Source organism: Oncorhynchus clarkii, chromosome 9, assembly GCF_045791955.1.
Source record: "Oncorhynchus clarkii lewisi isolate Uvic-CL-2024 chromosome 9, UVic_Ocla_1.0, whole genome shotgun sequence".
NCBI lineage: Eukaryota > Metazoa > Chordata > Actinopteri > Salmoniformes > Salmonidae > Oncorhynchus > Oncorhynchus clarkii.
In genome coordinates this window covers 53,217,109-53,242,557 of record NC_092155.1, presented here as the reverse complement: position 1 = coordinate 53,242,557, position 25,449 = coordinate 53,217,109, and the positions used below count along the sequence as shown (strand labels likewise).

General features: G+C 40.9%; 1 protein-coding gene across 6 annotated transcripts in view; it reads left to right on the top strand.

Annotated features, from left to right (window-relative positions):
* LOC139416532 (castor zinc finger 1) overlaps nucleotides 1-25,449 on the top strand; it is a 256,197-nt gene that overhangs the window by 134,486 nt on the left and 96,262 nt on the right. For 3 of the 6 annotated variants that reach the window (XM_071165247.1, XM_071165250.1, XM_071165241.1), the window contains exon 1: nucleotides 24,075-24,460. In XM_071165247.1, coding sequence (XP_071021348.1) covers nucleotides 24,412-24,460 — 49 coding nt within the window. In that variant the 5' untranslated portion in view covers nucleotides 24,075-24,411. Of the gene's footprint in view, nucleotides 1-1,317; nucleotides 1,371-24,074; nucleotides 24,461-24,881; nucleotides 24,943-25,449 lie in introns of those variants that run through there. The other 3 variants (XM_071165242.1, XM_071165248.1, XM_071165243.1) reach the window with 3 other exon arrangements.

The following is a 25,449-nucleotide window of genomic DNA, read 5'->3' as shown; positions in this document are numbered from 1 at the left end:
CTACTCATCCAAGGGTTTTTCTTTATTGTTACTATTGTTATATTGTAGAATAATAGTGAAGACATCAAAACTATGAAATAACACATATGGAATCATGTAGTAACCAACAACAAAAAAAAAGTGTTAAACAAATCAACATTTATTTTATATTTGAGATTCTTCGAAGTAGCCACCCTTTGCCTTGATGACAGCTTTGCACAATCTTGGCATTCTCTCAACCAGCTTCATTAGGTAGTCACCTGGAATGCATTTCAATTAGCAGGTGTTCCTTGTTAAAAGTTCATTTGTGGAATTTCTTTCCTTCTTAATGTGTTTGAGCCAATCAGTTATGTTGTGACATGGTAGGGGTGGTATACAGAAGATAGCCCTATTTGGTAAAAGACCAAGTCCATATTATGGCAAGAACAGCTCAAATAAGCAAAGAGGTCAGGTCAGACAATCCGGAAAATATCAAGAACTTTCTTCAAGTGCAGTCGCAAAAGCGCTATGATGAAACTCACTCTCATGAGGACTTTAGACTGGTGGAAATCTGTCCAAATGTGAGACTTTTGGTTTCGACCACTGTGTCTTTGTGAGACGCAGAGTAGGTGAAAGGATGATCTCCGCATGTGTGGTTCCCACCGTGAAGCATGGAGGAGGAGGTGTGATGATGTGGGGGTGCTTTGCTGGTGATTTATTTAGAATTCAAGGCACACTTAACCAGCATGGTTACCTCAGCATTCTGCAGCAATACATCCTCCCATCTGGTTTGCGCTTAGTGGGACTGTTTTTCAACAGGACAATGACCCAACACAACTCCAGGCTGTGTAAGGGCTATTTGACCAAGATGGAGAGTGATGGAGTGTTGCATTAGATGACCTGGCCTCCACAATCACCCGACCTCAACCCAATTGAGAGTGGGTTTGGGATGAGTTGGACTGTGGAGTGAAGGAGAAGCAGCCAACAAGTGCTCAGCATATGTGGGAACTCCTTCAAGACTGTTGGAAAAGTATTCCAGGTGATGCTGGTTGAGAGAGTGTGCAAAGCTGTCATCAAGGCAAAGGGTGGCTACTTTGAAGGATCTCAAATATAAAATATATTTAGATTTGTTTAGCACATTTTTGTTTACTACATGATTCCATATGTGTCATTTCATAAATTTGATGTTTTCACTATTATTCTACAATGTAGAAAATAGTAAAAAATAAAGAGAAACCCTTGAATGAGTAGGTGTGACCAAACTTTTGACTGATACTGTATATGTAGATACTGTAATAGATGATTGTTGGGCTTTAATTTTACCCCATCACACACACACCTCTCTCCCCTCTTTCTTAGATGAAGTAAGTCTATATGGAGTGACTTGGTCCCATGCTGGAAGAGAAAACGAGGTAGGACAAATATACCGCATGACTGATTACTGCCACCACATTCTCCCCTGTTCATATCTACAACAATATCAAGCATCTTCATTAATCACCATGGATCAATGTGTCTGGGGTTGTAAAAATTGACAAATTACTTATTAGAATCCCACCGTTTTATTTTCCAGCTGATTAACTCACAGTGATGTCGTACACTGTACATATGCCCTGATGTATCGGTTTTTCGAGGAGGCATTCACAGCATGAAATGGCTGGGGCTATGATCATATATGCAGTCAGTGTTCTTCTGCTCTTGGTACCATGTAATATGGTGCAGACAGAGCTATTACCTGTGAGTGTACCCTTATATGACCCTTTCCAGGTAGTGCTAGAGCTGGAAACATAGTGGTATAAGGACACTCCACCCATAAATGTTTGACTTAAAAGAAATACATAAGGCTACATACAGTAGAAGATACATTAGTGATCATCTCTTAGTGGTAGGGCTTTATCAAGTCAAGAGAACGACACATACTTGAAGCCCTGTCATAAGAGGATACATAACATCTGCATAGTAATGACATAACAGATGCCATACGCGGTTGTGTCCTCTTATGAAAACGGACTTATGTTATGACACATGTTATGTTATGGCATTGCTATGACACAAGCCATTGTTTAGGTTCATTAATTGTCATTGCTATAAGTTGACATAAGATGCAAAGACTCTTTAGGATAGAAGGTCATTACTAAGAGATTGTTATGTGAGCTTCATTATGAATGTTCATGAAACGACATTTACATAACAAACATTCAACGTATGCAGCATGTCACTTGTCACTTGCAAGGTTGGTTGTCATAATGACAATAGTTATCGTTTGCCTGGTTTTGGGCGTTTTAGGGGTAAATTGTAACTAAGCATGCTAAAATATTACATGCAGGTTACCTACTTAAGGACTTCATAAGACATTCATATCCCATACCTACAGTATTCATAGCAGTACATAAGCATTTCGTACAACTTATCACAGCAACTGCAAGTTAATGTTGTCGTTAGTTTTTGCGGTTGTTGAATATACTGCTTATGAATGTGATATGTGCAGGTTATGAATGTTTTATGTAGCCCTTATGTCAAGTGTTACCCCATAATCTCCCAGACATCATTTTCTAATGGTTCCATTGAATGTCATTCACTAATTACTAGTAATTACTCCAACCATTAGATGCAGAAGGGTAAATACAGATGACTTTTGCCACCATTAGTAGTCATTATGTTGTTATAAACCTTTGAGTCAATTTACAACCTTTTAACCAAGAAATAAGAGCCACAGTATTAAATAGTTGTCCCTAACTTGTACGCCATTGTCAGAAACTCACAATACTATCTAACCAATAAAAAAACGAGCTTGTACAAGTTGATTGTTCAGAGGACGTTAATGACTTGTGACTTGTAGAAACTGGGTTGCTTTTTTTTCTGAAACAAAACCTTCTGTGCTAATGATGTTAGCTGGTAGAGCACAATGCTGATGTAGGAGTCTGTCATGAGGATGCACACAACAGCCCTTGCCCCTGGCTTCCTAGTCAAGAGGGATCTGTACATTCAGAAGTGACACCGTGGGCTGTCTCATGTCAAAGTGAGGACCCTTAATGTCACCGGGGGGTGGCATGCCTGTGAATTAAGACGGGGCTGCACCACACTTCTTTGTCTTGGTGGCGTCAGTCAAAGAGTGGAGGGAAGAGACACTCTCGGCATCAATCAGGGCCCAAATACGTCTCCAGATTGATGTTACTTTAATTAATCCATATTAATGGATGCACCAACTAGAGGCATTCTAATTGTAACTTCTAGGACTATATAACACCTTCATAACCACTGCGTGCGCACACATTCATGAAGTCTTATAGAGCCTTGAAGCATAGCCTACGAGAACCTGTATCTTTCAACTTACAGGATATACTAGGTGTAAAGTGAATGTTAGTAACACAGGTTGAGACTAGGACAAGCCATGGTGTCTTTCAATTTACGGGAATGTTAGTAGTAGGGCTGTCAAACGAGTAAAAAATGTTTACCCAAATTTAAGATGTTTCAAGTAAAAAACACATCACATTGGGTTGTAGGTTTATGTGTGTGTGTGTGTGTGTGTGTGTGTGTGTGTGTATTTTGATTATAGGGGAAGAAAACACAAAATAAACTATATTCCGAGACAATAACAACAGATCAGCCAGGTCTGAGATCATTTAAAATATAATAGAGCTATTATATCGAGCCTAGGCTACTTATCCATTTTCTTCAACATGAATTAGTCACAAGCTGCAACTAGAATTGGGATCATTTGCATAAATATTTTGACCTGATAACTGCAACAAAACAGTAGCTAAATGGAATGGATGTCCTCTTCTGATTAAAATCATTGTGGGAAATTAGAGTTTAAACTAGAGGCATTCAGCCATGGCATTCTAAACATTCTCGTTTGCTTAGATAACTAGCTAAAGTTAGCATAACTAACTAGCTACGTCTGTGAAAATGAAGTGTTTGCCATTATCTAAAGAAACGCCTGGGAATGTGTTCATGGTTGAACCTTCTGTAAGTTTTCCTTCAAGATTGTTGCTCAAAACTGCGCGCATAGTGGATGTTTTAGCACCGCAGTGAGACAGACCGCTCTACAGCTGCTGTCTTTCGGGAAGCTTTTTTCTTAATTTCTCTGCCGATTTGGAAAGGTTGATTAGCCTGGGAGACTGTAATATGAAGGGGAGGATGATTTCCTTCTCTCCAATACGCAGGGTGCTTTGGGAGGCCCAGTGAAGCAAGTGTGTGCCAACTACAGCAGCCCTCGCATCCTGACCCGACTCTCCCCTCGCCTTCAACCTGAATAGCTGGAGTATAGTTAGCTTAATTGGGTTTTGATATATTTAATTCAGCTAATCAGAAAGCCCAACTGGCTCCAACATCGGGCCTGCATGCCTTTCCCCCCTTCCACAAAGCTCCCAGAGAACTGGGGTGGAGGAGAAGACTCCCAGACTGGATTCCCCCTCTCTCTTAAACAGTGGGAGGAAAATTAAACTGGCAAATTTGTTTTCATTGGTTCTGGGGCTTCCTTTGGGGAGTCAGAGGCTTTTAATTGTGCTCGCTGTGAAGAATTTTGTAGGGCTGCTTACCAACAACAAAACTGCCGGCTCCCTTTTCTCTCCTCTTTGCCGTTCTTGAACGCTCAGGCTCTCAAAAAGGAGTGTGCGAGTTTGTTAGCGAAAGGCTTGAAGTGCCGAAAATGTGGCTTTCTTTTGCATTGTGCAGGCACAGCTCTCCTTTAAGGTTTATTCCTTTATGTTACATTTCTTAACAAAAGCATAAGGGGTAAAGTATTGTGATTTAGAACATTGTAATAGTGTTGGGATTAGTTGTATGGTTAATAACAACATCCCTCTGAAATGGGGTACTTTTTTTTTTGTCTTTTGATACTGGTCATTGAAAGTTATTGTGTATTAGAGTCATGATTCTACAAAAACATCTCTGGCTTATTTGTTTGCCTAGTCATGAACTGGAGTAGCTAAATAAACTCCATCGTCCTGCAGGAGAAGCATACCATTTGTCTAGAGACAGAGAAAAAGTCGATGTAATATCTCAACGATAACAACAACAAAAAGAAGCCGCCGCCCCCTCATTTTCCTATTTTCTCTCGCTCTTCCATTTTTTGGCCTTTTGAATTTTTCCAGTGTGTCAAAACAAGCAAAGGCTACATGGAAACGGCAGCCTTGTGTAAATATTTATGATGTAACATCTCCATGAGAATAGACTTTCCTCCGAATCCATCCATCATTACGGGCACGTCATGAAAGCCCACCTCCCGGTGGCGGCTCAGGGCCTTAGGAAGCCTCAGACAGGAGCGGCGTGTCCCCCTCTCGTTCAAAGTATTTGTTTTTCTTTTGACTGGGGGCCGCCCAGCTGTGAGGGCATTTCATGTGTCGGCCCCTCCGCTTTCATTCAGCCTCGACTTCAAAGCCCATTTTGGCCCATTGTTTCTGTGACGTGGCTGGCGGCCCCGAGAAATGCCCAAACAGAAAAATGTGATGTAGGTCAAATTACAGCAGTTGTGCCTCTGAAAAAGTGAAATATCTTATGGTCCAAATGTAAAGCCCTGGTTACCGCGTAGCCCTGGTTACCGCGTAGCCCTGGCTTTTGTCTTTCGATGTCCACCTCCTCACTTGCACACACCAAGTCTGAATGCTGTAGTTGTTGTTTGTGGAAAAGAGCTGAAAGCATTGTGTAGAATTGACATGTCTATGATAGAACAACACCAACCAGACACAATGCTTTTCCTGCAATGCTTTTCCTCCAAATTCACTCTTTCCTTGTAACATTTGGAACACCGACAGACTTAAGTTGGAAAGGTTGTGCAAATGTAGGAAATTGTCTTCTCCTTTGCCAGTTACTCAAGTAGACTCTGACTGAATTCTAAACGTTGTTGCAACAGGTCAATTAGCAGTGGAAAACCTTTTAAGGGAGGATATTGTTCTTAGTACTGTACTTTGAGGTCTTTTGCTTGTGCAGGTATGATCAAGATTTTGAAATGTTAGTTCTGTCCGGGCCTTTGAGTTGTGTAATTGTATGAAGATATGGCACATTGTCTTGATGTTGTTAGAAACGAGAGGAAAAAGTATTCTGAGGTCTTTTCTCCCCCAAGCCACAAACTGCTGAGTATGTTTATTTTTCTATATATATATGTGTGTGTGTGTGTGTGTGTGTGTGTGTGTGTGTGTGTGTGTGTGTGTGTGTGGCTATTATCGTTATGTTGTTGTCCTGTTCCGTACTTGATTACCAAGGTTTTAGGCTTTTCGTCTTGCATCTGCAAAAAAATTGGTGTGGCATATGTTAGTGAAGTATTGCCAACCCAGCCTCTAATAATACTAACATTAGCCACAGAGAATGTGATTAATACATCAGCACTCTGACAGACTGAGCCACAGTCTAGAAAAGGTAATATGGATTATTACAACGGTTGCAGAGCTCAACGCCGCCATCCAAGTTTATCCATTTATCTGCAATGATGAGACTCCTTTGTGTTGTGTAGGATTGTAACATCTATTTAAATAACAAAAGATATAATTCACGTGCACAGTTGTAGACCCCAACTGTTGTTTAATATTCAATCCACGCAACAATACACACACAAAAAAAGTATTGAGCAAAAACTTGACTTGGAACGTCCATAGAACATCCACAGCATTATACATTTTCATTATTAATTGAGAGCCATGCTTCTAGCGTTGGATCCATTTTCCCGAGCTTAGTGTGTCCGATTACCTTCAAAGAGAAGTGTTGTTCCTTTATTGTTAAAGGTACATTTGTCAAATACTAAATTATGTAATTCACAAATTATGTGTGTGTTTGTGCGTGTGTGTGTGTGTGTGTGTGTGTGTGTGGTTGTGCATGATGGTGGTGTGTGTGTTTGTGCTTGTGTGTGTGGTTGTGCATGATGATGGTGGTGTGTGTGTTTGTTGCACAGAGTTGGCTTTGAAGGGTACACAGAGTAAATGCTATTTTTCTCTCTTTTTGAGTGCCTCTTTTCTCTCAGCGGATCCATTCAAGCTTTCAATACCTTTTCTCCACCCTTTTTTCCCCTGTCTCTTTTTTCAGCGAGCAGGAGGGTTTTACTTTACTCCTTTGTCATCCTAATTGATTGCATTAACCTTTTGAGTATTGAATTTCCTGTGCATCACGCCGAGCACAATGTGGAATATTATCATAATCCCTCCAAGTAATGGACACAGGGCAATCAACAATGCTTTGGGAAACGTACATCTTTGAAAGATGGAGCATCATATTATTTTCAATCAAAAGGGCTAGCTACACAGGCCTGGCAGGCGTTGGGAAACTTTGACAATGTCTTAAGTGGGGAGGGTTTCATCTTTGAAGCACACGTTTGTCACTTTGAACCTTCACTCTCTTCACTGTCTTTGGAAATGGTTAGCTGAACGGTGTGAAAGTGTCCCTTTTAATCCTTTCATCTTGATGAAAAGAATGTACCTGTATAAGCCTATCTAACAAGGCTGCAGCCGTAATAATATCAGCCACGCGTGATTTGTCTAGTCGTGTCTTCTATTTTTCAATTACTGTAGAAAGGATGCTTTTGGTACAGATGCTGATATCTATGGTGCTGGAATGTCATTTCCTCAATATTGGCGTGTCACAAACAAAATGCATTAATAGATCGTCATTTTGTAAACGATATGAACAAGTGAAAACGCTTACCTCCTGCTATTGAAATGTATTGTGAAGTGTAAGTTGTTACGTTGTATTTGAGAACCAATTGTGATGAGCTAGAATAAGGAGATTATTTGGTAACACTTTATTTGATGGGTACCTGCATAAGGACTTCATAACACATTAATAACGCATACTTGTCTAAAGAAGCCCTTATAAAGGTACCCTTCAAATAAAGTGTTACCGATTATTGAAAGTGGCAAGTTGTCATAAAAGAGGAACTATATAGCACTTAAGTCCTATGACAAAACCCTGCTTTACTGCACCACAATATATGTCAATTATAGATCCTCCTCACCTGAAGTCACTTCTGTGAATTTTCATCCTCAGGATGAAGTGGCTTTAGAGACAGGAATAGCCCTTGATTTACTTTGCTATTGCTGGGTCACGGCATTTAATCTCTTTACCCACTTTAGATTAGCCTTTTTTGGTTGAGGAGGACATGTACATGGATTTGCCTGCTTTTAAAAAGACTCTTTGCAGGAGTCAGAAATATTTGTAACCTTTCTTGAGTGTTGTCCTGTAACCCTACGGCATGATGTCACAAACACTGTTGGTCCAACAGTAGTTGTTCTATTGCATGTTTCAGTCAATTTGTGTCATACTGAATACCCTCACGTCTGGGTTCTCTCTAGGGCATGTCTGACAGAAACAGAAAGGGAACACTTTACATGAAGAGTATCCACACATTCATAACCCATACATAACACATAAGCAATACGCATGTCTAAAATAAAAATGTATCATTGCAGTAGGCACTACTGTGACATAACACATACATGACATTGACATAAGCAGGTATTACATTATTATGCACTTCTTCTTAATGGGTTATGCATGTGTTATGAAGTCCTCATGTTGGTACCCTTCAAATAAAGTGTCACCAATTAAACACTTAACTCAAAGCCTACAGACATAAAGCCTACACAAATCTGTCATAAGGACAAAAACTGTAGGTCATTACGGTTCGACCATATACTTCTCACGCCTTCAGCACTTACACTCTTGTAAAGATGCATACAATGGTTAGAAGCACAACTAAATCCGATGTTTATAATGTCATGCTTCATAAGTGTTAACGTCATAGGTCATAAGCATAATCATGATGCCGTTCTTATGACCGCCTTATGAAGCTTAATGTCAGGAATGTCATTGAGCTTAAATGGAAGTGTCACGGAAATTACACAGATCAACCTTGAGCCTAAGTATGCCTAACTATTAGAGGCAGTGGATGTTTGTAAAAAAAAAAAAAAAACATGACGACCAACTGTGCCAGTTTTAAGTGACACCTGATCGGTCACAAGTTATTTGCAGCACAATAATAGCTACACCGCAACCACATGAAATAAGTTTGAGATCCCAAACGTAGTGTACTGAGCAGAATTCAACAACATGCTCAATACAGCCACAGCAACAACAAAAAAAGCAGGCGTTCTAGCAAACACCAGGCAGTAGGTTTGGATTAGCAGGGATACAAGTCACAGCTTTGTTTGGGCCTTTATTGGTGGAATAAAAACGGTCTTTTCAACAAAAACCCTGTGCATATTTGCAATGCTTGTTGGATTGCAGGGTTGTTGAATTTCCGAACCTGACAAAAGAGGCTGTCTGTATATGGCGCTGTCCTACACTAAAGCCACCTGGCTTTTTTAACAGTCTCTTTTGTGTTTCACTGTAAACACCAGTATAAAGGCATTCAAGTAATTGATTGTTAAGCAACAGATAGAATCTGTGTTATCATGTTTCCCTAGCAACAACATCTATTGTCTGAGTCTGCTTAGATGAATTGACGCAAAACACTCCTTAATTCATATCAACTCTATTATATATTTTTTTCAGCCAGGGTAAGAAAAAAAATCAATTGAAAGAGGCCTTTATGTACAGACAGATGCTGTTTTTTGATCAATAATTGTTTTAAACGGGGATGGAGTGTTTTGGTTTGATGTTGTCTGGTTAGTTATTCAAACATATCATGTCCTCTGGTGCTCAGGAGTCCTTATGTAAAAAAAAAGAAGAAAAAAAAGAAATATAGAAATGTCACCTTTTAGGCCTAGCACATCACCTGTCCCTTATTGATCAAAACGGAATGGTGTGATTGAGTGGGTCAAAAGATAGGTCAAGGTCAGTGAATGACGCAAAGCCCTCACCCTGTCCATCTTTTGTATTCCATCAAGCTTCGCTGATATTCCACTGGGGAAACGGTTTGCCCTAGGCATATGGAAGCTAAAGGCCTTAAAAATGAATGCACCCATTAGTTAAATGAAAGCACCCATTGGTTAAATGAATGCACCCATTGAGTTGCCGAATATTGACATATCCTCGTAATTCTCTGAATGTCATGGACGATGATCAACCATTTGATCAATGTATGCTTCAATGTAAGCAAGTGAAGTCTCAAGGCATACTAGGTAGTCGATACAATGAGGATGAAAACTCTTGACACAAGGTCAAGCTCTGTTTACCTGTCTCAAAGGAGAAGTGGCCAGTGTCCTCACAGATTATTCACAGTCAGATGAACAAACCACACAACACATCCAGGACCATCATCACCATAGACCTAAAGTTGTCAATTTAGTGCATATGTAGGGGCCTTGCAGGACCCAGCTGCAAGCAGTTTGTTTGGCTGTGTGATGGGGTTGTCAGACAGGGCTTAGTAAAATATCTAGTTTTGAAAGTCTACGTAGTGAGTACATTAGAGGATCCTACTTCATTACTAGAGCCTTGGTAGGACGACAGGCACTTTCGACATTAATATCTGTTATCCTCTGATAAATTGCGTCAAACGAAGCTACAGTGAATAGGCTTTCGTGGACGTAGCCATAGTGTCAAACATGCCTCAGTAGGGGGATTCTGAGTTCTGTGGCTACATACTGTACCCTAGAACTGCTGCTAAAGACATCTCTCTCTCAGGGTCTCAGTTTCATCCCTAGATTTGGGTGCCGGCAGAGCTGGGAGCTGGGATTTTTGACATTTATTTACGCGACTGGCAATCGGTGTCCTGTTTCTTGGCTCCTGTGACTTAGCCAGCTGTCACTTATCAGTGTACACCAAGTTCAAGCTTCCCAACTGGCACCCTATTCCCTACTTAGTGCACTACTTTTGACCAAAAGCCTATAGGACTCCAGTTATCCGGTGATAAACCAATGTAAGGGATGATCCCACAAGTGCAATATGTATGCTGCATGTCCAGTACATGTTTGGTAAATATAGCTAGCACATTGCAAATGGAGCTGGCTTGAAAATTGTCTCTCCCAATCATTTCCCTACCTAGAAACTTGTTGCGTTAAGGCACATGTGTCAAACTCATTCCATGGACGGCCGATGTCTGCAGGTTTTCGCTCCTCCCTTGTACTTGATTGATGAATTTATGTCACTGGTTAGTAAGGAACTTACCTCACCTGGTTTTCTAGGTCTTAACTGAAAGTTAGGACCAAAAATTAGCAGACACTAAGCTCTCCGTGGAATGAGTTTGTTTTAAGGCCTGAAACTGACACTTTGGTTGTCACTCTCGTCCTCTCTCATTTTCTTCTTTCCCTCTGACATTAGCTCTCTGTCTCTCTCTCTCTCTCTCTCTCTTTCTCTCTCTCTTTCTATCTCCCTCTCTCTCTCTCTCTCTCTCTCTCTCTCTTTCTCTCTCTTTATCTTTCTCTCGCTCCGTCTCTCCGTCTCTCCGTCTCTCTTTCTCTCTCTCTCTCTCTCTCTCTCTCTTTCTCTCTCTCTTTCTTTCTCTTTCTCTCTCTCCGTCTCTCCGTCTCTCCCTCTCTCCCTCTTTCTCTTTTTCTCTCTCTCTCTCTCTCTCTCTCTCTCTCTCTCTCTCTCTCTCTCTCTCTCTCTATGTCCTATTCACAGACAGATATAGAAACAATCCTTATTGATCTAATCTGGTTACGGCCTGCTATTTTCAACAGTTCCATCGAAAAACTCCCGTCCTCCCCCTCTCTCTTGGTCTCTCTCCATCTCCCTCCCTCCTTCCCTCCCTCTCTACCCCCCATCTGCCCTGACCTACATGGCAGTCACATGGCCCCGGCTCCCTGGCTCGGCATTTTATGGAAAATCTGCAGGAGAGATAAAGCCACAGGGTTATAAGTGTTATCCCTGCCTGTCCTTTGAGGAGGGCTAAAGACTGAATGAGGTGTTATTCTACCAATGCTGTTGGACACACACAGGCAGTAAAGAGGATATCTCTCTCTCTCCCTCCTTCCCTCTGTCTCTCTCCTCCCCCCTCTCCCTCTCCTCAGTTTGATTGGATTTAGTGGAGTGCCACCGCTGTGACTTTGGGGGATTTATCTTTCCTTGTTGCTGTCGTCTGCAGCCTGGCTCGTGTTATTTACTTAACTTGTCTAGAAATGGACCCCCGATCTGGAGCTTACCCCGAAGCGAGCGAGTGAGTGAGAGAGAGGGCGAGTGAGCAGCTTGCACTAGTTAAGATGTGCCAGGCCCTTGCTGTATGCTTGCTTGCCCCCTCGTTCGTCTAGCTCCCTCGTCGCTGCTGAGGGGTTAGTTTTGCGCTGTGACCGAGTCCCCTTCACACTGTCGCCTGCCTGGACATTTTCTGCTGCCCTTGCTATTCAGCCAATTACACCAAAAGAGCTTTAGTGATTTTTACCCCCCCACCTGGTCGTGGATTTATTTATTTATTTCACAGACGAATGTAAAGCATCTCTGAAGGTTAAAAAAAATGCTGAATTTCATAGTGCTTATAATGTCAACTTTTTTATCGGGATGAGCTAATCAATAGATGTCAAGCCTGCCTTGCGCAAAACAAATGCCCACACAATAGATAAGACCTAATAGGGCTCTTTGCCTTTTACTCTTCCATTTTGACCCATTCTTAATGTCAATATCAATTAGTCGAAAACATAAGGAATTCCATGAAAGTAAATAAGCACGGCGAAACAGCACCGTCTTTAGAGGATAACATATCACTTTCACTCTAATACAAGTAACAGTGTTCCAAATCAGCAGTGTGCAGAATCCCCGCTTGTTGTCCTGTGGGTCAACGCTATAACATATTTGAGCCTTTATTGAAGCTTTATTAGTCCATTTTGGGTTTTATATTCTCTTTTGTGAAGGCCACAGTTATGTCCCAAAGTGTACCCTATTCTCTACACAGTGCACTACTTAGGGAATAGGGTGCCATTTGGGAAGCAGACAACAAGGAAGTTAAAGAGCTGCAGTTGACCAGATAAGAGACACAGGCTCCAGGATGATACAATCCTTGTCTGTTGATTGAATAAATGGTCAATGACCCTGGTTTATCTTGAGTTAGGAGCACATGTTAACTGCCCCAATTCTGATAGAATGTAATTTTACACCGAGAGTATTCCCAATAATACAACTTAAATAGCAAATCCTAACATGAAAACCATTTAAAAATAGGAATAGAGAAGGTCAGGTCAAAGTGAGTGGAATTAAGTCAAATAAGTCTTATTAAACACAGGTTAAGGTAAAGAACTGTGAGTATCTTACTGTATACTACAGTGTACGTCTATGTTTTATGGAGCTGTGTTAGTCCCCTATACCTCTATGCTGAGAGGTAATAGTCTCTGTCTGTCTGTAAGCCCTGACATTAATCTGGTCTGTCCCTCACTGTCTGCTTCAGTCACGTTACGGTCTGTCCCTCAGTGTCTGCTTCAGTCGCATTACATATTTAATAGTTGGTTTAGAAGGACGCTCGCCTGCGGGTAGGAAGTATATTACCTCTTAAAAAGCTGAGCTGCCATGTTAACAGTGCCATTTTACAGACTCACAGAGGCCTCCTTTTCATTTAGAATACTGGTCTTTCCTGTTCTTGTCATGTGTTTGGTACCTTCTTAGAAACGGATGGCTTGTTGAAGCTAGGACTCAGTCATATGCAGTGTATAAAGTACATGACCTAGTGTATGTGAAAACTTGAGATAACTATCAATAGAATGTTGAATGTAGTCAAGACCTCCAAAGCAGATGAGGAATGTATTCATAGCATTCTGCCATCTTGCATTCTAGTGCTAAAGTGCCCAGAGCAGATATCTTCTGAAATATTCGATTAGCAGCTTTGCTCCATTTGTCATGACGTCTTTGAGAAGAAATGTGTCTAATGATCGGTTTTAGCTCCATAGTGAGCCGTGTATTAGAGGCGACTTGCCCCTGGGTTGATATTCAACCCCGTGGGCCCAAAAAAAAACATAAACTAAAGTTGTTTTTACGTCTCTCGTAAAGAAAACCAAGAGTTACCCAAATTATAATTGTGTTTAAAAGGATTGACACACCACAAAAGCACAGTGTGCCAAAACAAGAAAGCAACTGAAGAAAAGGCTTTTCTACCAGTGTCAACTGAACCACGCCTAACAGTGGGAACGGAAAGCAAAAGTGCTTCATGTGACAAAATGAAGACAAAAACACTCCAAGGGGAGGTTAGAATTAGGATCCTAAAAGATTTATGCCACCATTTTATTTATAATTTGTTTTCTTTACCTTATTCGAATTGAAGACTTGAAACTGAATATTTGATGAGCACAGCCCAGAACTAAGGATGTTGTGTTGGAAAGGCGAAAAACAAAGAGGAGCAACAACAAAGAAGTGTATTTTGAAAAGTTGTTACTAGAGAAAACACCCGGACCGGCTAGCGTTTGCACAAATGGCTCGTTAATTATGTTTGGGGCGTTAGCTATCCGCAGGTTTGCGTTGAGCCCTGGTGAGGCTAGCCTGCGCCTTCCCGTATGCACTGCTCTCTGTGCTGGGCACAGAACACCATCTGCATTTCGCTGTTAACGCGCCTTCACATCGAGGGAGGATTAGGAGGAAAATCCCCAGGTTTTTTTCAACCGGTTGACAAATATCAGATTTGTCTCAAAAAAATTAGCTCCATCCATATCTTCCACCATATGACACACATAAAAGATTATCTCTAATACCCGGCCAGCTTGAGTATGGAAAAAGCAGATTAAAGTTTCAGTTTGGTCATATTTACAGATCCACTTCGAGCGTTTGGTTGTCTGCGAGCAACGCCAGACATACCTCTTCAAAAGGAGCGAACCCCTCTGTACTTCTCTGAAACTAGACGTTTGTTTCTAAACAATTAGAAGTCGTATTTATCCAATACATCACCGCCCAATCCAGTCTGAAGGTTGTCTTTCTCTTTTGGGCCTTTTAAACAAACAAAGTCAGCCGTTAAAGAGCCTTAAAGTGAATAACAGCAGCAGGTGTCTTTTCAGACAGAGCTTTGTAGTGTTTGCAGGGCATGCTGAGCTGTTGTTTTAGCCGCCCATTGGTGAAGGAGAAAGGGGTGGCTGGGAAATGGGCCTAGTGGTGACCTGAGACCATGGCTGGTGCTGTCCTTATTATCATCATGAATTTACTCTGCCGTAATTCCTAGTTTGTCCTATTCTATGCATATTCGACAAAAAGTTTTAATTTACTTAAACACAACCTACTTGCATGGTCTCTTTCATCTCTGGATGTAGACTACTCTCTGCATACTGAACATTTCCATTGGTCAGTGAATGCCTTTGAAAGGAAGTTTTCCCGACAAAAATAAGCTACTTGAGCTTCAAGGGGGTCAGCTCTATGGCCAGTGAAAGGTTTTCTTGCGTGGCCGCACATGAAGCGTTATTCCCATCGCGATGAATCAGGGGATTTAAACATATGAGGACAGTGTTCCTTAAGCCCTGTCCATTATCAAATCCATAATCGGCATCTGCTACCGGTGAGAGAGAAAGGACCTTACAGGCCTACGGTCTACCTGTATCACTGATGTGGCTGCAGGCACCCTGCTTCTGCTTTAAGACCACTGGCCCACCCAGATGTTGCCTTATGAGTGCAGGAGCCCCATAAATGAAATTAAGGTGTCAATTAGTAAATTACGGTGTAATAACTCAGAGGGCAGACATTTAGAGACAGAGAGCACCTCGACTAAGTTCATTTCCTTCGGCCCAGGAGCTTCGAGTTTGGCACACGTCACTCTCCACCCCAGACTCGCTGAACAAGGGCCCCAGCGCTCTTCCCCTAATTTTATTTTCCCCTGGATATCTTTTTTTGATCAGCAATTTCCTTCTGTGGGTTTGTTTTTTGAATGCGAGGGATGCACTTTTTCTCTCCCCAATTTGGCTTGGGAGAATTTTATAATTTAGTAATTAAAATCTTTGTTAGGCTTTAGAAATTGCGGCTAATTGAATTTAATGGGAAGATGAATTTCAATTTTATTTGATTAGCGGGACCCCTGGCATAGGTATTTATGGAAAAAACTCTACAAAAATATGCTGTGTGGGCTAAAATGGCATAATAGAATTACGGATAATCGGATTTCTCCGTCATGAATTTCGCTCTAATTTTCCATTAGATAGCTGGTTTACAAATATTTGCTCATCTGCGATGGGAAAGGCTATCTGTCTAAAATGATTATGGACCGAGCCTTCAGAAATATGTCCCTTTTTTTCCTTCCCTTTTTTTCCCTTCCCTTTTAAAAACCAGATTGCGAGGGATCAAAATTAGGAAGATTGCATTATGGATGTCTGCATCCGGGAGAGAACTGCGGAAGATATGATGATTAAAGGCAGGGGATGAAAGCACTGTTTTGAAAAATGTATTGACAGTAAAACACATTTTATCCACATAATCTCTGCTCTCAGTAATATCATTTAGCACTGTATTATACAAGACAAAATATCTTATGCTGACAAACATACAGTACCTCATACCAGCTTGTGAAAGGGGACATTTTAATATATCCAGACAAGGATTTACCATATCAAATGAATATCAATACTCAATCATAATTATGAAGGCCAAATCCACATAAATTAGTGACACACATCATCAAGATGTTGATCATTAAGACTTTGGTGCATAGCCGTCACCAGTATGCTAGGTATGCCAAAGTTTAATATTCAGCACCTTCTCTGTGCAAAAATAAATATATAACGCTATATAAACAGACGTGAGAGGGAATAATATCCAACATCACAGACTCCCTAGAACAACACAAGGGCAAATGCTTTTGTCAAAGCCCGCTTGAAGCCTGAATTGAGCTTTGGCACATTCAATTTCCTGCCAATTTTACAAACTCGTGACAGTAAGTGTCAGAATAAACAATCCTTGATTATCTATTAAAAAACACAAACTCTTAACTTTTTTCCCAGAGTAAGACAAACTTTAAGGACATCATCCCTCTGTGACCAACACATTCCGCCCATACCCTTGGTCATGTATCCTCCACTAGCCAACCTCTTAGCACAGTCTACCCCCCCCCCCCACACACACACACACACACACACACACACACACACACACACACTCTCCCCCTCCTCACATTAGCTCACTCACTCTTTGCCCTGAACTGCCAGAGACAGCAAGAGGGGTTCAAAAACACAATCTAACTCTCGGCAAAGGTCAGATTTCTCACTCGGCATGTCCCTGAGCTTTGGGCACAAAAGCCCCTGAATTCACATCTTTCAACTGGGCCCTGGCTTTTGTCCTAGTGGAATGGAGGCCTGCGAGTGGCCCTGCACCAGACCAGCCCCTCCTGGAGTGCGCAGTCAGGGGCGACCAAACGTCTGGCGCAGCGGCCCTTTGACTGATGTTCCCCTGCCATGTCACACCCCCACACACCCCTCCCTACCACCACACCTCATCCTCAACACTCTCCAGCATGCTCCATACAATACTCGGAGACCACATCAAACGAATGGCCCCCTCAGTTCTTGTTGAAAAATAATGGTATCGCGCCCAAATATGGCAGCTAGAGTCCCGAGTGCCTGCAATGCCCATCCTTCTTTTTGCAGGGTTTTACATTGTTTTACATTACAGAACTGATCCACTTCACAGTACAAGGTAAAATGTGTTGTTTCAATCCCATTTCCAGTTAATGCTTGTTGTGTTATCTGTATGTGCTGCACCACTCGGGGGGCTCCCGAGTAGCACAGCAGTCTAAGGCACTCCATCTCAGTGCTGGTTCGATCCCGGGCTGTATCACAACCGGCCCGTGTTCGGGAGTCCTATAGGGCGGCGCACAATTGGCACAGCATCGTCCGGGTTAGGGGAAACCGGGGTAGGCCGTCATTGTAAATAAGAATTTGTTCTTAACTGTCTTGCCTAGTTAAATAAAGGTAAAATAAAAAAGTCAAGACAGATTTATGCTCGAATATCAATCAGCATTATAACCACCCGTGTTCTGTAAACAGATGATGATGTCAGGATATTTTCGAATTCTGAGGCAATGTGTGAGGCAATGCACTGTACTGGACAATTCATTTTTGTTGCACGGGTCTAAGTTCAATGTGGGACTGTCTTCAAATTGCATAAATCATTGGTACTGTAGTTTACTTTACTGTTATTGTTGTGAGTGGGGAATTTGGGTCTTAGGCCTGCCTTAACTACAGATTGAACAAGTTGTACATGTACCTATCATTTCCCATAGTGCATTATACGACTTGTTATAAGCATTCATAGCTGCTCAAGGTTATTTATATCCTTTACATAATGGCTATAAATCCATTCAGAATGAAATAGACACACAGGAGATTTATACATGTATAAATTTGTATTATCAAACTTGCCATTCATAACCACTAATCGCTCCTTATTATAGTCCACCCTAAATACATTTAGAAATGCTTATAACACAGTTATAATGATAATACACCACACACAGGTTGTTCATTGTAGTGATGAGAAGTTCGGCTCTTTCAACTGACTCTGATCTTTTCAACTTGTTCAGTCAAAATAACTCAACTTCCTACTGATTTCGATCATTTGAGTCAGTAATGCAAGAGAGCACAATGAACTGAAAACTCAAAATATTCATGATTCCACAAGCCTCTCGTTCATATGTCGTTCACCATAAGGAGCTTATTGAAGCTGTCATTTGTGACTGAGACTTGTTAAAGTGGGCTTTAAACAATCTACATTTGTTGATTGCTAGGCATATGAATACGATTATTTCTTGGTACATTTGAAACAAGGTCTAGTTGTGGCCGCAACCGGACTAGATTGTAAACGACTCTTGGCAGAATGCATTGCTTGCCTGCTGTGAGGGTGATAAGCACAATATCGTTCACGAATTACAGCACCCCAAATGATTCCTTTTCAAGTTTGAGTTTGTTGAGCAGAGGCTGTGTATGTTTTGCTTTTACAAAAGCTGTGTCCATCATAACATTCAGTTATCAATTGATTGTATTCATTCTTGCACCATCCGATCAATTAACAGCTCTAAACATGTCTTTTTCTTCTCTATGCTGCCTGCAGCGTGATCTAATTTGCCTGCACGCATACTGTATATGACAAACAGTTGTTGGTTGGAGCACGTCTCCGGACGAGCATGTATTAATCCTGCTGTGTAGAACTCATTGTGGCCAGCTGGTCAAACGAAATACAAAAATACAAAAATGTACGAGTCACTCAGAAAACTGACTCTCTCGAGTCAGTAAAAAGAGTCGTTCAAAAAGAACAAATCCTTCACAAACTAAGCAACACTAGTTCATAGAAAGTGCCTACACTCTGTAACCAACTATACTGAACAAAAAGATAAATGCAAAACGTAAAGTGTTGGTCCCATGTTTCATGAGCTGAAATAAAAGATCCCAAAAAATGTTATTTCCCTCAAATTTTGTGCACATATCTCTGTTAGTGAGCCTTTCTCCTTTGCCAAGATAATCCATCCACCTGACAGGTGTGGCTTATCAAGAAGCTGATTAAACAGCATGATCATTACACAGTTGTACCTTGTTCCGGGGAAATGGTCACTCTAAAATGTTCAGTTTTATCACACAACACAATGCCACAGATGTCTCAAGGTTTGAGGTATCTTACAATTGGCATGCTGACTGCAGGAATGTCCACCAGAGTTGTTGCAAGATAATTGAATGTTCATTTCTCAACCACAACAATTTGGCAGTACATCCAACCGGCCTCACAACCACAGACCACGTGTAACCACGCCAGCCCAGGACCTCCACATTTGGTGTCTTAACCTGCGGGATCGTCTGAGACCAGCCATCCGGACAGCTGATGAAACTGTGGGTTTTCACAATCTAATAATTTTTGCCCAAACTGTCAGAAACCATCTCGGGGAAGCTCATCTGCGTGCTCGTTGTCCTCTTTGACCTGACTGCAGTTTGGCGTCGTTACAGATTTCAGTGGGCAAATGCTCACCTTCGATGGCTGCTGGCACACTAGAGAAGTGTGCTCTTCACGAATGAAACCCGGTTTCAACTGTATCGGGCAGATGACATGGTGTCGTGTGGGCGAGCGGTTTGTTGATGTCAACGTTGTGAACAGAGTGTCCCATGGTGGTGGTGGGGTTATGGTAGGGGCAGGCAGGCATAAGCTTCAGACAATGAACACAATTTCATTTTATCGATGGCAATTTGAATACACAGAAATACCGTGATGAGATCCTGAGGCCCATTGTCAGGCAATTCATTCGCCGCCATCACCTCATGTTTCAGCATGATAATGCATTGCCCCATTTCACAAGGATCTGTACACAATTGCTGCAAATTGAAAATATCCTAGTTCTTCCATGGCCTGCATACTCACCAGACATGTCACCCCATTGAGCATGTTTGGGATGCTCTGGATCGACATGTACGACAGTTCCTGACAATATCCAGAAACGTTTATGTTCATTGTAGTTATCACAGCTTATTGTGAAAATTACTTTGTGTCACAAGTTTCTTCATAATGCATTTTTGTACATTACACAATGTTCTTACAAATTCCAATTTGTTGTGGCTAACATTAGCTAGGTGGCTAACGTGGCTAAGGGGTTAGGGTTAGAGATTAGGGTTAGGGTTAGTTAACGTGCTAGTTAAGTAGTTAAAGAGTTAAGGTTAGGGTTAGCTAACATGCTAGCTAAGTAGTTAGAATGTAGTAAGTAATTGCAAAGTTCCTAATTAACGTGATTGAAATGCATTGTATACAAAATCATGTACTGTACATTAAAACATTTCAAAAAAATAATTTGTGTCTATTTCGCACTCTATGATAATGAGTTGCTGTAACAGGTCATGCTTGCTATTGGCATTCATAACAGCTCATGGCTCCTTATTATAGTCCTATGTAAATATATTCATGCTTATAATGCATTCAAAATGCATCCCACAGGTTGTTCATAGAAAGTTATTCTACTTACCCTCTCTACATTGTTTAAATAGTGTTATACAGTGGGGCAAAAAAGTATTTAGTCAGCCACCAATTGTGCAAGTTCTCCCACTTAAAAAGATGAGAGAGGCCTGTAAGTTTCATCATAAGTACACTTCAACTATGACAGACAAAATTAGAAAAAAAATCCAGAAAATCACATTGTAGGATTTTTAATGAATTTATTTGTAAATTATGGTGGAAAATAAGTATTTGGTCAATAACAAAAGTTTATCGCAATACTTTGTTATATACCCTTTGTTGGCAATGACAGAGGTCAAACGTTTTCTGTAAGTCTTCACAAGGTTTTCACACACTGTTGCTGGTATTTTGGCCCATTCCTCCATGCAGATCTCCTCTAGAGCAGTGATGTTTTGGGGCTGTTGCTGGGCAACACAGACTTTCAACTCCCTCCAAAGATTTTCTATGGGGTTGAGATCTGGAGACTGGCTAGGCCACTCCAGGACCTTGAAATGCTTCTTACGAAGCCGCTACTTCGTTGCCCGGGCGGTGTGTTTGGGATCATTGTCATGCTGAAAGACCCAGCCACGTTTCATCTTCAATGCCCTTGCTGATGGAAGGAGGCTTTCACTCAAAATCTCACGATACATGGCCCCATTCATTCTTTCCTTTACACGGATCAGTCGTCCTGGTCCCTTTGCAGAAAAACAGCCCCAAAGCATGAGGTTTCCACCCCCATGCTTCACAGTAGGTATGGTGTTCTTTGGATGCAACTCATCATTCTTTGTCCTCCAAACACGACGAGTTTAGTTTTTACCAACCAACCAAAAATATTTTGGTTTCATCTGACCATATGACATTCTCCCAATCTTCTTCTGGATCATCCAAATGCTCTCTAGCAAACTTCAGACGGGCCTGGACATGTACTGGCTTAAGCAGGGGGACACGTCTGGCACTGCAGGATTTGAGTCCCTGGCGGCGTAGTGTGTTACTGATGGTAGGCTTTGTTACTTTGGTCTCAGCTCTCTGCAGGTCATTCACTAGGTCCCCCGTGTGGTTCTGAGATTTTTGCTCACTGTTTTTGTGATCATTTTGACCCCACGGGGTGAGATCTTGCGTGGAGCCCCAGATCGAGGGAGATTATCAGTGTATGTCTTCCATTTCCTAATAATTTCTTCAAACCAAGCTGCTTACCTATTGCAGATTCAGTCTTCCCAGCCTGGTGCAGGTCTACAATTTTGTTTCTGGTGTCCTTTGACAGCTCTTTGGTCTTGGCCATAGTGGAGTTTGGAGTGTGACTGTTTGAGGTTGTGGACAGGTGTCTTTTATACTGATAACAAGTTCAAACAGGTGCCATTAATACAGGTAACGAGTGGAGGACATAGGAGCCTCTTAAAGAAGAAGTTACAGGTCTGTGAGAGCCAGAAATCTTGCTTGTTTGTAGGTGACCAAATACTTATTTTCCACCATAATTTGCAAATAAATTCATAAAAAATCCTACAATGTGATTTTCTGGATATTTTTTTCTCATTGTCTGTCATAGTTGAAGTGTACCTATGATAAACATTACAGGCCTCTCATCTTTTTAAGTGGGAGAACTTGCACAATTGGTGGCTGACTAAATACTTTTTTGTCCCACTGTACATATATAGCCTCTACTTGTACACACAGCATATCACTTAAAACTGGCTGTGAGCAAGTATAAACACATTAATTAAGCAGTATTGCTAAACTTTAGACCAAAGTTTGCTTTGCTAATGCTCCACATGAAGATCACATCTCACCAACTCCAGTTAATCCTCAAAACAAATAAATTGGTATACTATACATTCATATGCTATAATCTTTTTCCTCTACCATTAGGCCGTTCTGAGAGAAAATGTCACTGAAGACCCTTAGAAACCTGAAAACATGTTGCTTGTGGTTGCAGTTCAGCTTCACCTAAAACAATATTAGTCAAATAATCTTTATCTAATGTCTACTCTAAAATTGCTGTGGATTTAGTGTTTACCTAAGGTAGTGAATGTATTTTAATGGCAGGATCAGGGTGTAGGCCTTTGATTCCATTCCTTGTAAGGCCATTTTCCCCTTTAAGTGCTGTATTAAGGAGGAGACATTTTTCCATTATTTACTAGGATGACTCATCGTAATTACAGAATCAACCAAAACCTGTTTTATGTACACACTTTGGACTTTGCTGCCAGCAATCAGGAACTGAAGCCTTGACTCATATCATAGAATTATGTTTTTTTTATAACCATACACAAGTATATTTCCCCTTTTTCAAAAACATTGAACGCTAGTGTTATTCTTTCAAACGCTTTCTTTGTTATAAAAATTGTTGTTACTTATTCGTCATTGAAGTTGTTTGTGTTAGAAAGCACACTAATGTCTCAATGTTGTCTTGGTTAATTTCTAGTACGTTTGAATGATCTTATACTATGTGTATGACATGTGAATATTTTCTATAATACACTGGTAATATTGAACATTATGTTCAGAATGTCCAGAGGCAATCTTTGCATGCCACTGCGGAAGAAACTGCCAGGCAAATAAGCTAGGGGTTTGTCTTATAAAGTATTGATTGTCACCTGGTAACGGCTGTCGTTTATAATTTCACCTGAAATTACAATGAAAACTGATACCTTATCAGATGTAGGGAAGGAAAGGGGTAGAGAGAGTGAGAAAGGTGAGAGAGAGAGAGAGAATGAAAGAGAGAAAGAAAAAATAAAAGAGTGTGAGTAAAGAGAGAGAGAAAGAGAATGAATTAAAGAAAGACTGCTGAAAAAGAGGCATGTTTGTTTGTTGGGGGATTTGGTAGAAATATTTAATATACCTGTACATTTCTAAACCAACAGTGCTGGATAAAGTTTCATAACATATGTGAATCTGGCCAGTACTTCTTGTTTTCTTCCCGTAAGGGACTTCAGTCAATGTGATATATTTCTAACAGTCTTCAAGAAATGTTGTGTTCATAATCTCTCATAATGCACATTTTATTTTTCCACAAATTCCACTTTTTAATTGTTATACCATAAAATATATAGGTATCATGCAAAACATTGGTTTATTATAGTACTACAACCTGAATAATATCAATAAAATTACCTGATAAAATGTTGAAAAAAATAATAATCTTAGTCTACCTTTGAAAACCATAAAAAGTCAAGTTTCTGAGCAATATCCTAAAAGTGTGTAATATTCTATACAAACCACTATTCCCCTAAACCTCTTTTTAATGTTGCTGCCTTCCTCATTTGAATAGAGCCAGGCAAGGCTCCACCCCAAGAGAGTTGAAAGGCTAGTAGACCACAAAGATGGAAAGGGCCAGCCCACTGAGGGGAGGAAAAAAACTGCTCCGGTTCCTGCTCTGCCGTAATTTCCTAGCCTATTCAGACAACATCACCAACAGCTTGGTGTGTGTGTGTATGGGAGCGAACCAGAGGGAGAGAGCGAGCGCACGAGAGGGAGCAAGCAAGCAAGCAAGGGGAAGGCTCTATATTCTTTCACCCACCCCCCCATCAAACTACAGAGAGGAGGGGCCAGACCCCAGCTGCCAATCAAATTCACTCGTGGCAGCCGGCATTATCTCAGCAACAAACTATTGACAGATTACATGTCAAGGAGTTTAGTGCATGATTGAAGGAAGCCTTTTTATCTAGTTACTTTTCCGCTCTGCTTCCCCCTTCACCAACCAACCATTCTAATGATTTTCTAACAGAGTTTAGTAATATTATGAAAGTTACATGTCTGAGAGGATTTAACTTCGACTTCCCTGAATATGGTGAGTACTCTTCTTCTTCTTCTCTACTATCTTGGTCAGATGTTTTATTAGTTGACAGTTAAAGGTGTGCCTTTATCAGTGACTAAATATACCGAGAGGGGGGAAGTTGTCCAATATTAAACTACACATGCTGTGTAGATATACACCCGAGTGTACACCCTTATTTATAGATATTTGACAGTGCCCAATGGTGGTTGCAATATCAAAATATGATCTCTGAGTTCACGAGCACACATTAGTGTACTCATAACACTGTGTAGCACATTCAAGTGGGGGAAAAAAGTTAGCTGAGCCAGTTTCATTTTCTCCTGTAAGAGTCAAAGTGTATATCTGTGCTCTGAAGTGAACCAGCATACACACTGCAAGGCATTTTCACTTCATTTTATCTTTTCTAATGTTTGGTTCCTTTATTTGGTTTTAGGATTTTGAGTAGATGAATACGCTCCATACTGTAGAAATACAGACTGGGTTCACCCTCGTAGGTATGTGAAATGGCATTAGGGTGTATTGAATGGCCTAAGGGCTTGTTGCCAAGGGGACAAAGCAAACAAACTGTTGTGTTCCTTATGTTGTCACACATGTAAAGGGAGCACAGCAACAACTACTATCCCTTTTTTTGGTTGCTCCATTCATTTTGAATTGAGTTTAGGCATACATAACTAAGACAGGAGACAACAGAGAATATATACACATGCACAGTACCATATATACAATGATTTATCAAATTATGTGTATGTCTTAAATATTGTAGGAATGTTCAATATTCATATGGCGTGAAATATCTGATCCAGAGTTTTCTAGACCACAGCTTGTGCTGAAACATTTCATGGTGTCATTCTCCCCCATGCTTTTTTTGGACTAACCTGTTTAAAAATGCCAATTGATTACATTTCTTACTTAGACTTTTCTATTCTTATCTGGGATACTTTTAAAGTCAGTTAACAGATTGAATGAAGCCTCGTCATATTCTTCAATATCCACGAATTTGG